The sequence below is a fragment of the Salvelinus alpinus genome, chromosome 1 (assembly GCF_045679555.1).
Source record: "Salvelinus alpinus chromosome 1, SLU_Salpinus.1, whole genome shotgun sequence".
Taxonomy (NCBI): domain Eukaryota; kingdom Metazoa; phylum Chordata; class Actinopteri; order Salmoniformes; family Salmonidae; genus Salvelinus; species Salvelinus alpinus.
Genome location: NC_092086.1, coordinates 15,156,214 through 15,171,140, shown reverse-complemented (window position 1 = coordinate 15,171,140; position 14,927 = coordinate 15,156,214). Strand labels below are relative to the sequence as shown.

Sequence of the window (14,927 nt, the reverse complement as noted above, 5' to 3'; positions counted from 1 at the left end):
GGCTGGGACAGCATCCTGACACATGCAGATAGACTGGGCTCTACAGCCAACACTAGGGCTGGGACAGCATCCTGACACATGCAGATAGACTGGGCTCTACAGCCAACACTAGGGCTGGGACAGCATCCTGACACATGCAGATAGACTGGGCTCTACAGCCAACACTAGGGCTGGGACAGCATCCTGACACATGCAGATAGACTGGGCTCTACAGCCAACACTAGGGCTGGGACAGCATCCTGACACATGCAGATAGACTGGGCTCTACAGCCAACACTAGGGCTGGGACAGCATCCTGACACATGCAGATAGCCTGGGCTGGGACAACATCCTGACACATGCAGATAGACTGGGCTCTACAGCCAACACTAGGGCTGGGACAGCATCCTGACACATGCAGATAGACTGGGCTCTACAGCCAACACTAGGGCTGGGACAGCATCCTGACACATGCAGATAGACTGGGCTCTACAGCCAACACTAGGGCTGGGACAGCATCCTGACACATGCAGATAGACTGGGCTCTACAGCCAACACTAGGGCTGGGACAGCATCCTGACACATGCAGATAGACTGGGCTCTACAGCCAACACTAGGGCTGGGACAGCATCCTGACACATGCAGATAGACTGGGCTCTACAGCCAACACTAGGGCTGGGACAGCATCCTGACACATGCAGATAGACTGGGCTCTACAGCCAACACTAGGGCTGGGACAGCATCCTGACACATGCAGATAGACTGGGCTCTACAGCCAACACTAGGGCTGGGACAGCATCCTGACACATGCAGATAGACTGGGCTCTACAGCCAACACTAGGGCTGGGACAACATCCTGACACATGCAGATAGACTGGGCTCTACAGCCAACACTAGGGCTGGGACAACATCCTGACACATGCAGATAGACTGGGCTCTACAGCCAACACTAGGGCTGGGACAACATCCTGACACATGCAGATAGCCTGGGCTCTACAGCCAACACTAGGGCTGGGACAGCATCCTGACACATGCAGATAGCCTGGGCTCTACAGCCAACACTAGGGCTGGGACAGCATCCTGACAAAGACAAATATTACATAGGCCATTTTCAAGGTAACCTGTCACAAAACCAACAACTCCTAGTCTTATTCATGACCCAGACCACTTATTCTTGTTGATATACAGTGGGGAGAACAAGTATTTGATACACTGCCGATTTTGCAGGTTTTCCTACTTACAAAGCATGTAGAGGTCTGTAATTTTTATCATAGGTACACTTCAACTGTGAGAGACGGAATCTAAAACAAAAATCCAGAAAATCACATTGTATGATTTTTAAGTAATTAATTTGCATTTTATTGCATGACATAAGTATTTGATACATCAGAAAAGCAGAACTTAATATTTGGTACAGAAACCTTTGTTTGCAATTACAGAGATCATACGTTTCCTGTAGTTCTTGACCAGGTTTGCACACACTGCAGCAGGGATTTTGGCCCACTCCTCCATACAGACCTTCTCCAGATCCTTCAGGTTTTGGGGCTGTCGCTGGGCAATACGGACTTTCAGCTCCCTCCAAAGATTTTCTATTGGGTTCAGGTCTGGAGACTGGCTAGGCCACTCCGGGACCTTGAGATGCTTCTTACGGAGCCACTCCTTAGTTGCCCTGGCTGTGTGTTGCGGGTCGTTGTCATGCTGGAAGACCCAGCCACGACCCATCTTCAATGCTCTTACTGAGGGAAGGAGGTTGTTGGCCAAGATCTCGCGATACATGGCCCCATCCATCCTCCCCTCAATACGGTGCAGTCGTCCTGTCCCCTTTGCAGAAAAGCATCCCCAAAGAATGATGTTTCCACCTCCATGCTTCACGATTGGGATGATGTTCTTGGGGCTGTACTCATCCTTCTTCTTCCTCCAAACACGGCAAGTGGAGTTTAGACCAAAAAGCTCTATTTTTGTCTCATCAGACCACATGACCTTCTCCCATTCCTCCTCTGGATCATCCAGATGGTCATTGGCAAACTTCAGACGGGCCTGGACATGCGCTGGCTTGAGCAGGGGGACCTTGCGTGCGCTGCAGTATTTTAATCCATGACGGCGTAATGTGTTACTAATGGTTTTCTTTGAGACTGTGGTACCAGCTCTCTTCAGGTCATTGACCAGGTCCTGCCGTGTAGTTCTGGGCTGATCCCTCACCTTCCTCATGATCATTGATGCCCCACGAGGTGAGATCTTGCATGGAGCCCCAGACCGAGGGTGATTGACCGTCATCTTGAACTTCTTCCATTTTCTAATAATTGCGCCAACAGTTGTTGCCTTCTCACCAAGCTGCTTGCCTATTGTCCTGTAGCCCATCCCAGCCTTGTGCAGGTCTACAATTTTATCCCTGATGTCCTTACACAGCTTTCTGGTCTTGGCCATTGTGGAGAGGTTGGAGTCTGTTTGATTGAGTGTGTGGACAGGTGTCTTTTATACAGTTAACGAGTTGAAACAGGTGCAGTTAATACAGGTAATGAGTGGAGAACAGGAGGGCTTCTTAAAGAAAAACTAACAGGTCTGTGAGAGCCGGAATTCTTACTGGTTGGTAGGTGATCAAATACTTATGTCACACAATAAAATGCAAATTAATTACTTAAAAATCATAGAATGTGATTTTCAGGATTTTTGTTTTAGATTCAGTCTCTTACAGTTGAAGTGTACCTATGATAAAAATTACAGACCTCTACATGCTTTGCAAGTAGGAAAACCTGCAAAATTGTCAGTGTATCAAATACTTGTTCTCCCCACTGTACATATACATCGTTTTTTATAATACTTTTTACATAACCTAAAACAGATAGATGATCAATGCCTTTATTTATGTAACTAGGCAAGTCAGTTAAGAACCAGTTCTTATTTTACAATGACGACCTACCCCGGCCAAACCAGGACGACGCTGGACCAATTGTGCGCCGCCCTATGGGACTCCCAATCACGGCCGGGACGTGATGCAGCCTGGCTTCGAACCAGGTACTGCAGTGACGCCTCTTGCAATGAGATGCAGTGTCTTAGACAGCTGTGTCACTCGGGAGGCTATACCAAAAGGCCAGCCAGCCCAAACCAAAACTTACAAACTGCTTGTCAATAGGCAGCCTAGTTGGCCCTAATTCACTGGCTGGTTTTAGCCAGCCCTCATCTAATCCAGTTACAATCTGGTTGGGTGATACAGCCTCCTCCTAGTGTAAGCCAATGGAATCATCACGGAGAACATACGTTCTAGCTTGTCTTAATACACTTCCTGGACAGCTTCCCACAACACATACAGAGAGGACTCAAAATAATATCAAATGTATTTTTTTGGGGGGGTTGACCAGTATAGTACATTTCTGCACAGCTACAATGTTGGGTGCACCCTATTCCCTATATAGTGCACTACTTTTGACCAGAACCATTAAAAGTAGTGCACTAAATAGGGAATAGGGTGTCCTTTGGGATGCATCCGTTGAGAAAGTTTCACCCTGTTGAACTACATCCCAGTTCTCCAATCGCAGGCCAAACACTGACCTCATCCTCACGTCTCGTTGCCCATGACAACACACACACACACACACACACACACACCGGGTCTTTACAGAACCAGGAACACAGAACAGAACACAGCACGCTACCGAGACCCTTAAGAGATTCCAGCTGTGTTTAAAACCATGATTACCTCAACACACAAACACAGTCAGAGACACACACACACACACAGTCAGAGACACACAGAGTCAGAGACACACACACGGGGGACAGAACATGATTACACCATTGTATGAAGTGAACCAGAGTGAGCGGCCTTCCATCCATCTTCTACATACACATGAAAGCAAACAGCTACAGGGGTTATAGGGGAGAAAACAAGCATTGAATAGGATACTTATTAGCTTAGTCCCAAATGGCACCCTTTCCCCTAAATAGTGCACTGCCTTTGACCATACAGGGGGCCATTTGGGACGGGGCCATTTGGGACTCACCCAATGGCGATGGAGCAGGTAGTTGTGTCTGAACAGGGCATTAAGAGCAGCTGGCTGTAACAATAACTCTCTGGCTCCAAGGACATCTCTGTTCTGCCCTTCTCTGTGTCCACAAATGGCACCCTATTCCCTATGTAGGCCCTAGTCAATAGAGGTGCACTACATAGGGAATAGGGGGCCCATTTGGGACGCACCCTGCTACATCATTACATCACATACATCTCACAACAGAGGCTTTGGTGGAGTGGTCTGTTACAACATGCAAGACACAAAGAGACACACACACAGTTTGCACAGGGAAAAGGAATGTTGTGTGTGAATTAGGTAAGGGCCAGGTCTTCCATTCTGACCCCAACTAAAGGGTCAACTAGTTAAGGAAGAGTAAACTATTTGATTTCTTTCAAGTTCAGAATTTAGAGCGTCAGAGCTCAGGTGAAGGCTGAGAGCGTCAGAGCTCAGGTGAAGGCTGAGAGCGTCAGAGCTCAGGTGAAGGCTGAGAGCGTCAGAGCTCAGGTGAAGGCTGAGAGCGTCAGAGCTCAGGTGAAGGCTGAGAGCGTCAGAGCTCAGGTGAAGGCTGAGAGCGTCAGAGCTCAGGTGAAGGCTGAGAGCGTCAGAGCTCAGGTGAAGGCTGAGAGCGTCAGAGCTCAGGTGAAGGCTGAGAGCGTCAGAGCTCAGGTGAAGGCTGAGAGCGTCAGAGCTCAGGTGAAGGCTGAGAGCGTCAGAGCTCAGGTGAAGGCTGAGAGCGTCAGAGCTCAGGTGAAGGCTGAGAGCGTCAGAGCTCAGGTGAAGGCTGAGAGCGTCAGAGCTCAGGTGAAGGCTGAGAGCGTCAGAGCTCAGGTGAAGGCTGAGAACGTCAGAGCTCAGGTGAAGGCTGAGAACGTCAGAGCTCAGGTGAAGGCTGAGAGCGTCAGAGCTCAGGTGAAGGCTGAGAACGTCAGAGCTCAGGTGAAGGCTGAGAGCGTCAGAACTCAGGTGAAGGCTGAGAACGTCAGATCTCAGGTGAAGGCTGAGAACGTCAGAGCTCAGGTGAAGGCTGAGAACGTCAGAGGCTGAGAACGTCAGAGCTCAGGTCAAGCGTTCTGAATCTAGTTGGAAGATTCCTGGAAGCTGATGATGGAATAAGGCAATTTGGGGGAAATTACTAGAATTTTACAACGCTACACAAGAGGGAGTGAAATTCAGACCTCTACCAAGAAAACACACCTGACAGCAACACATTGTAAGCAGCATGTAGGCTGGCTTCTCCACAGGTACAGCTGTTGCTGTGAGAGCAGCTAATCTACCAACAGGGCTGTACTGTACAAACATGCAATAAAGAGATCGCTCACGTCGCCACAGGTTGTACATCACTTCTGTGTGTGTGAGCTGCCAGGCTGCCTACGCCCTTATTAAAGACCAGGGGTGTTTCTCTATAGTCTAGAGTGGCTTCCTCTCATCAATGTGAGACAGGCCACGTCCCATATTTAACTATATTCCCTATATAGAGCAGTACTTTTGAACAGGGCCCATAGAGCTATGGTCAAAAGTAGTGGACAATATAGGGAATAGTGTGAAATGTGGATTTGGGAAGCACCTTGTGTCAGGACTCAGTCACTGACACCAACACCCCAGTGTTAACATTGTTCTGTGTCGCTCTGCAACAGAGCACATTACGGCCGTACTATCTAACTAGGTAATGGTGGTGACCTACACAAGACACCAGCAGTCCTGACAGACACACTGGAGACGACAGTCCGTCTCCAGCAGAACAACACAACCTGGGTCTTGTTCAGTTGGCACGAAGGACGGAGCGTTAGAAAATTAGGCGAAACTAGGAGGTTCTATCTGTAGCTGTCCAATAACAAATGCTTGCTTTGTGCCCTAACGAACACAACCCCAAACCTGAACAGAGGACAGCCACTGTTTTTTTTTTTACCCCCCTTTTCCCCCAATTTCGTTGTATCCAATTGGTAGTTATAGTCTTGTCCCATCGCTGCAACTCCCGCAGGGACTCGGGAGAGGCAAAGGTCGAGAGCCGTGCGTCCTCGGAAACACAACCCAACCAAGCCGCACTGCTTCTTGACACAAGGCCCACTTAACCCGGAAGCCAGCCGCACCAATGTGTCGGAGGAAACACGTACACCTGGCACGTGTCAGCGTGCACTCCAACCAGCCAGCCACAGGAGTTGCTAGTGCGCGATGGGACAAGGACATCCCTGCCGGCCAAACCCTCCCCAAACCCGGACGACGCAAGGCCAATTGTGCGCCGCCCCATGGGTCTCCCGGTTGCGGCCGACTGAGACAAAGCCTGGACTCAAACCCAGAATCTCTAGTGGCACAACTAGTACCACGATGCAGTGTCTTAGACCACCGCGCCACTCGGGAGACCAGACACTGTTCAGACTCCAACCTGAACACAGAGGGAAACCATTAGTAGACAACTCAAACCACAGCAAGTCTAGTTTGTCTCAAAGACAGTGGTGGTCTGTATATATTCACACCCAGCCCAACACCCCACCAGAGACTGAGAGGACCACACCAGACAAAGACCACCAGCATACACTAGTCTAGGACAACACCAGGACAATAGAGCCCCTGCTCCTCCAACACTGGTTCTGGGACAATAGAGCCCCTGCTCCTCCAACACTGGTTCCAGAACAATAGAGCCCCTGCTCCTCCAACACTGGTTCTGGGACAATAGAGCCCCTGCTCCTCCAACACTGGTTCCGGGACAATAGAACCCCTGCTCCTCCAACACTGGTTCTGGGACAATAGAGCCCCTGCTCCTCCAACACTGGTTCCGGGACAATAGAACCCCTGCTCCTCCAACACTGGTTCCGGGACAATAGAACCCCTGCTCCTCCAACACTGGTTCCGGGACAATAGAGCCCCTGCTCCTCCAACACTGGTTCCGGGACAATAGAGCCCCTGCTCCTCCAACACTGGTTCCGGGACAACAGAACCCCTGCTCCTCCAACACTGGTTCTGGGACAATAGAGCCCCTGCTCCTCCAACACTGGTTCTGGGACAATAGAACCCCTGCTCCTCCAACACTGGTTCCGGGACAATAGAACCCCTGCTCCTTCAACACTGGTTCCGGGACAATAGAGCCCCTGCTCCTCCAACACTGGTTCCGGGACAATAGAACCCCTGCTCCTCCAACACTGGTTCCGGGACAATAGAACCCCTGATCCTCCAACACTGGTTCCAGAACAATAGGGGGCAAGGTCGGCTGTCAATCATGACAAACTACAGACAGATTTCGAAATTGACCCCTAGCCTCCTACACTGCTGGCTCTACCCCTAGCCTCCTACACTGCTGGCTCTACCCCTAGCCTCCTACACTGCTGGCTCTACCCCTAGCCTCCTACACTGATGGCTCTACCCCTAGCCTCCTACACTGCTGGCTCTACCCCTAGCCTTCTACACTGCTGGCTCTACCCCTAGCCTTCTACACTGCTGGCTCTACCCCTAGCCTCCTACACTGCTGGCTCTACCCCTAGCCTCCTACACTGCTGGCTCTACCCCTAGCCTCCTACACTGCTGGCTCTACCCCTAGCCTCCTACACTGCTGGCTCTACCCCTAGCCTCCTACACTGCTGGCTCTACCCCTAGCCTCCTACACTGCTGGCTCTACCCCTAGCCTCCTACACTGCTGGCTCTACCCCTAGCCTCCTACACTGCTGGCTCTACCCCTAGCCTCCTACACTGCTGGCTCTACCCCTAGCCTCCTACACTGCTGGCTCTACCCCTAGCCTCCTACACTGCTGGCTCTACCCCTAGCCTCCTACACTGCTGGCTCTACCCCTAGCCTCCTACACTGCTGGCTGACCCCTAGCCTCCTACACTGCTGGCTCTACCCCTAGCCTCCTACACTGCTGGCTCTACCCCTAGCCTCCTACACTGCTGGCTCTACCCCTAGCCTCCTACACTGCTGGCTGACCCCTAGCCTCCTACACTGCTGGCTGACCCCTAGCCTCCTACACTGCTGGCTCTACCCCTAGCCTCCTACACTGCTGGCTCTACCCCTAGCCTCCTACACTGCTGGCTGAGCCCTAGCCTCCTACACTGCTGGGCTCTACCCCTAGCCTCCTACACTGCTGGCTCTACCCCTAGCCTCCTACACTGCTGGCTGACCCCTAGCCTCCTACACTGCTGGCTGACCCCTAGCCTCCTACACTGCTGGCTATTCCCAAATCGGCCCCCTAGCCTCCTACACATTAGCCATGTAGCCTGGGGCAGAAAGAATTGGATAGGCCCTGAAGCCTGTCAGTGTGCAAGGTGGTGAAGTCATTAATATAGCTAATTATCCAGTCCTTTCAGAGCAATAAGACGTGGCTAGGAGGCGTATTCAGTAGTGCACACCGTAACAAAACACTTTGCAAGAGAAAATGTTTATTATTGAACAATAATGTTGTCCTTTTTAATCTAGTTTGGTTTGTGGTGTTGTTAAAACCAGAGTAACAAGTGATCCAACTAGGTCTAGCCCAGTTGTTGTTTACAAGTAAAACAATATGAGGTAAGTGAGGGTATGAGCCCTCATCACAACCTACCCTGATGGAAGTTGGACACACACACACACACACACACACACACACACACACACACACACACACACCTGCATCAGTTTCTGTGTCACAAACATGACCTTGCTCTATCTCACCCCCAATGAATCAGCTGAAGCTGAATGAAGGAAAATAATCAATGACAAACAGACAAAATACCATCCATCATGTTATCTAGGTTAAGCCACAGACAGTTTGTAATGCCTAACAAGTTGGTAAGACATTATCAAATAAAATGCATGAACCCCTATCCACCTGGATCTGAGGCCAGTTTGATCTCAGCTGAGAGTCGAAAGGGATGAGCAGCAGCACTTTCATCCATTCACTACATACAAACCACCAGAACATGTCATAACATGTCCAATCTGACCACTAGTTGCGACTACAGTCAGTAGGGATTGGAGTAGATAGCTAGTACAACAACACTCCAGTGAAAATAGTGTTCCATGCAGTTCCATCGCGTTAACGTTATCAACAGGGACTGACCTGAATCAAATCAAATTTTATTGCATTAGACACAGTTATATTATAATACCGGTGGTGAACGTGTTGAGAGATCAGTCAATACAATATGTCAAGTCAGCAATTGCATCTGGCAGATCGTGAGTTGGAAATTTAGAGACACTATATTCAGCTTTGGTACTTAGCTTATTGTTACAGACAGACCGCTTCCTGGTTGACTTCTGCACAACCAAACGCATGTCTGTAGCTTGACAAAAGGTCGACAACATTGGACTCAAAACCTTTCCAGCTGGCTTAGCTAGTGGTTATGATCACCCAAGGAAGGTGGTTATATCACCAACAAGAACAATTGACGTGTGTAGTATCTCACAGATATACTCTGACAAATATATCTGCGCATTGAAGTGATAGTTACATTCAAACGGGACAATTTGTTCTAACGTTAGCTAGAATCAGCTGGCTAAAACAAAAACTGAACAGCTGACGTTTGATCGAGTCAACCGTTGACGTGTTAGCCAGCTAGCAAATGCCATGTAAGCTTGCTATAAAAAAGCTAAAATAACAGATGAGAAAATAAATACTATTAACTGTTTTATATAGACACTTACCCAAATAAATATCTCCAAACGAACCACTTCCAATTTTTCTGCCCAGTCTGTATCGGTTTCCCACTCTCAATTCCATGATTGACAATTTATAGCTAGCAAGCTAGCTCAAAATCCACAAAAAATGTTTCAGGCAAAAGCCCAAGAAAGTTTTAGTCAAAATATTTTTTTAAAGACAAAATTATTTCCAGAAACGGTTTATTTTTCTCTCTCTTCTTTCTGCTTCCCGTAGTCTCTCTATCTATCCGGATATAGTAACACTGTCCCTAGCTACAATCCAACAAGCTATCTTTCACCTCTCGTTTTAAAACAATCCTAACGTCATAAAATCATAATACTGGGTTTGTTTTGAAGGTTAACGTGTGTAGTTTATGCTCTTGCTATTTTCGATATCATCCCGACTTGCTTTTCCGAAGATGAAGATGGATTTTGAAAACGTTGCCCTTGTATTTTGCTATGTTCTTTCACCACTGTCTGCGTCTGGCTTTTTCCATGTAGCCAATATGCGACTTCTCGCTGTTCAGCAATCTGTTGTACGTCGGTGTCGTCACTTCCCTTAGCAACGGCTGGCTGTGGCAAATATCTGGCATGGGGGAGGGGGGCTGGGAAGGGCTTGCCTTGACACAATAACAACAAAGCCAGGGTTGAATCAATTTCCTTTGTCCAGCATGACATGTAAAAGCTAGCATCATTATTATCTAACTGTCATGTTCACAGTGTGTTTGTTGCTTTTAATAACCTCTTCAACAAGCTTTAATGTTGAGATGAAATGATTGCACAGTATGTTGAGACACACATCAATCTACAATTATTTTTTATTTAATTAATTAATCGACATTGTGTAATAGTAGGCCTACATAAGAAATAAGACAAATATATAATTTAAAACAAATAATCTCAATCTCACCTCTTTGTAAACATTAAAAAGGACATGTTGATCAATCAGGGAGTCTAGGTGTGTCTTTAGGCATGGGATGACAAGGAAACGGAGAGATGGCCTGTAAAACCAGGTGAAACCGGATTCCCTGTGTGTGTAACCCTAATGGAACCCTATCATAGTCTAAATAGTGCACTACTTTAGGTCAAAAGTAATGTACTATATGGAATGTGGTGCCATTTGGGACGCACACCCTGTGTGTAACCCCCAGCCTGTGTATCTGGTTAAAACAAGAAAGGCAATAAACACTACAGCATCACTTGAATAACAACATCCTGTCAGCCTGTTCCACACAGCAACATTTCCTGGTTCAAGAGAAGTGTTACAAAATAAGAAACACACAAAAAAATGTTACAAAGGAAACACAAATTGGTCTCAACGTGAACCCACACCCACTATCACTTAGGTTACGTGTGCATTTAAAAAAAAAAAATCATTTGGCCCAGCGTTGTCTGGGTTTGGCCGGGGTAGGCTGTCATTGTAAATAAGAATTTGTTCTTAACTGACTTGCCTAGTTAAATGAAAAAAAACAATTCAAAAAAATATATGCGTTGACCCTTTTAACAACAACTCTTTTGGCTCATCACATACGCTGCTGCTACTGTTTACTATCTATCCTCTTTCCTACTCACTTTATCCCTACCTATATGTACATATCTACGGCTTGGTACTGGTACCCCGTGTATATAGCCAAGTTATCATTACTCATTGTGTATTCATTCCTTGTGTTATTAATTCTCGATTTGTCTCTCTGCATTGTTGGGAAGGACCCGAAAGGAAATATTCCACTGTTAGTCTACACCTGTTGTTTATTAAGCATTTGACAAGTAACATTTTATTTGATTTTATATGCCCTCATCTGCCCTCACCCACCAATGGAAAAGAACAAACTATACTAAATATTTACACAGACGTTTTCCTGCTGCTCCTAGTTCTTAGTAACATCTCTCAGCCCTCTCTGTCAATATACTTCTCCACCCTGCTTTGCCTGTTCAGGAATACAAGCAGCAAGTTATTAGTCTCATTTCACAGCCGCTCAGTTAGTACCAGAGAACCACCCACCCCCCCATGGGACCTCTCATAACACACATGATCAATGCCCTCTGTTAGTTCTGACATAACTGGGTGGCATGGTTTATGCCAAGAGGCATAAACTCCACTTATCACTCCAGTTATCCAATGATTGACTTTTTACAATCATGGCTTCTAGGAAGGGCCATCGAGAGGTGTAAAAAGGAATGAGGAAAGGAGGAGGTATGGGAGTGGTCGAAAACAACCCCACTTATCTCCCCTACTACCGTCCTATCATGACGTCTATTTTATTCAAGTAACAGTTCACAGTCATCCGTACTGTGATAAGACTTGAATCTGTCAGTCCATCTGGTGTAGGAAGTATCTGTCAGGACATGTTGTCATGACGTAGCCGTGACGTCGCCGGAGCAATGACTCAGCTCGCCCCTCCAGGCTCCAACACTTTAAAGACCAGGGCATGCTGGGTAAATCAACCGCTCAATCAAACTGTCAGAGTCCCAAATGGCACCCTATTCTATATGTAGTACACTGGTTTTGACCAGAGCCCATAAGGGTAGTGTAAAGGGATTGGGACTAGGGTGCCATTTGGGACGGATGTCACTGAGGAGATTCAAATGTCTCAGTCAGTGAGCGAGCGAGGCTTCACACAACCAGCCAGGCATGAGGACTGGGCTGTTATGAGTCATTCTGGTGTTAGCAGTTGATGTTATTCTGTAATAACACAGACCCCAAACCAAATCAGGGGGAGGTAAACAGGTTTATTCAAATAGGACAAATCATGCTTGGATGTAGATGGTCATTCTCTCCTGTCCTCAGTGATTCTCTCCTGTGGTTCTCTCCTGTGTTTCTCTCCAGTGGTTCTGTCCTGTGCTTCTCTCCTGTGTTTCTCTCCTGTGGTTCTCTCCAGTGGTTCTCTCCTGTGGTTCTCTCCTGTGGTTCTCTCCAGTGGTTCTCTCCAGTGGTTCTCTCCTGTGGTTCTCTCCTGTGGTTCTCTCCTGTGGTTCTCTCCAGTGGTTCTCTCCTGTGTTTCTCTCCAGTGGTTCTCTTCTGTGGTTCTCTCCTGTGGTTCTCTCCTGTGGTTCTCTCCTGTGTTTCTCTCCAGTGGTTCTCTCCAGTGGTTCTCTCCAGTGGTTCTCTCCAGTGGTTCTCTCCTGTGGTTCTCTCCTGTGGTTCTCGCCTGTTATGTAAAACCTGAGTTAATATGACATCTATATATGGCACATTGTCTGTGAAACCCTTCAGATACCTACCACACCTTAGCTGATCTACCTACCACACCTTAGCTGATCTACCTACCACACCTTAGCTGATCTACCTACCACACCTTAGCTGATCTACCTACTAAACCTTAGCTGATCTACCTACTAAACCTTAGCTGATCTACCTACCACACCTTAGCTGATCTACCTACCACACCTTAGCTGATCTACCTACCACACCTTAGCTGATCTACCTACCACACCTTAGCTGATCTACCTACTAAACCTTAGCTGATCTACCTACCACACCTTAGCTGATCTACCTACTAAACCTTAGCTGATCTACCTACTAAACCTTAGCTGATCTACCTACCACACCTTAGCTGATCTACCTACCACACCTTAGCTGATCTACCTACTAAACCTTAGCTGATCTACCTACCACACCTTAGCTGATCTACCTACTAAACCTTAGCTGATCTACCTACTAAACCTTAGCTGATCAACCTACCACACCTTAGCTGATCTACCTACCACACCTTAGCTGATCTACCTACCACACCTTAGCTGATCTACCTACCACACCTTAGCTGATCAACCTACCACACCTTAGCTGATCAACCTACCACACCTTAGCTGATCTACCTACCACACCTTAGCTGATCTACCTACCACACCTTAGCTGATCGACCTACCACACCTTAGCTGATCGACCTACCACACCTTAGCTGATCGACCTACCACACCTTAGCTGATCGACCTACCACACCTTAGCTGATCAACCTACCACACCTTAGCTGATCAACCTACCACACCTTAGCTGATCTACCTACCACACCTTAGCTGATCTACCTACCACACCTTAGCTGATCTACCTACCACACCTTAGCTGATCTACCTACCACACCTTAGCTGATCAACCTACCACACCTTAGCTGATCTACCTACCACACCTTAGCTGATCTACCTACCACACCTTAGCTGATCTACCTACCAAACCTTAGCTGATCTACCTACCACACCTTAGCTGATCTACCTACGAAACCTTAGCTGATCTACCTACGAAACCTTAGCTGATCTACCTACCACACCTTAGCTGATCTACCTACTAAACCTTAGCTGATCTACCTACCACACCTTAGCTGATCTACCTACTAAACCTTAGCTGATCTACCTACTAAACCTTAGCTGATCAACCTACCACACCTTAGCTGATCTACCTACCACACCTTAGCTGATCTACCTACCACACCTTAGCTGATCTACCTACCACACCTTAGCTGATCAACCTACCACACCTTAGCTGATCAACCTACCACACCTTAGCTGATCAATCTACCACACCTTAGCTGATCAACCTACCACACCTTAGCTGATCAACCTACCACACCTTAGCTGATCAACCTACCACACCTTAGCTGATCAACCTACCACACCTTAGCTGATCTACCTACCACACCTTAGCTGATCAACCTACTAAACCTTAGCTGATCTACCTACCACACCTTAGCTGATCTACCTACTAAACCTTAGCTGATCAACCTACCACACCTTAGCTGATCAACCTACCACACCTTAGCTGATCTACCTACCACGTGTGAAAGTGTGTGTGCTGCCTGCCTGTTGTCCTATTGAAGCCTGTCAGGGGACTTCAATAGGAATGACTTCCAGTTCCATTACCCACGGCTGTCAGGGGACTTCAATAGGAATGACTTCCAGTTCCATTACCCACGGCTGTCAGGGGACTTCAATAGGAATGACTTCCAGTTCCATTACCCACGGCTGTCAGGAGACTTCAATAGGAATGACTTCCAGTTCCATTACCCACGGCTGCCAGGGGACTTCAATAGGAATGACTTCCAGTTCCATTACCCACGGCTGCCAGGGGACTTCAATAGGAATGACTTCCAGTTCCATTACCCACAGCTGTCAGGGGACTTCAGTAGCAATGACTTCCAGTTCCATTACCCACGGCTGGCAGGGGACTTCAATAGGAATGACTTCCAGTTACATTACCCACGGCTGGCAGGGGACTTCAATAGGAATGACTTCCAGTTCCATTACCCACGGCTGCCAGGGGACTTCAATAGGAATGACTTCCAGTTCCATTACCCACGGCTGTCAGGGGACTTCAATAGGAATGACTTCCAGTTCCATTACCCACGGCTGCC

General features: G+C 47.7%; 1 protein-coding gene across 2 annotated transcripts in view; it reads right to left on the bottom strand.

Moving 5' to 3' along the window:
- The window catches only part of csnk1da (casein kinase 1, delta a), a 74,306-nt gene extending 64,173 nt beyond the window's left edge, over nt 1-10,133 (bottom strand). For both annotated transcript variants that reach the window (XM_071392227.1, XM_071392235.1), the window contains exon 1: nt 9,592-10,133. In XM_071392227.1, the coding sequence (XP_071248328.1) occupies nt 9,592-9,667 (76 nt within the window). In that variant the 5' untranslated portion in view covers nt 9,668-10,133. The remainder of the gene's footprint in view (nt 1-9,591) is intronic.
- Nucleotides 10,134-14,927: the final 4,794 nt, after the last annotated feature.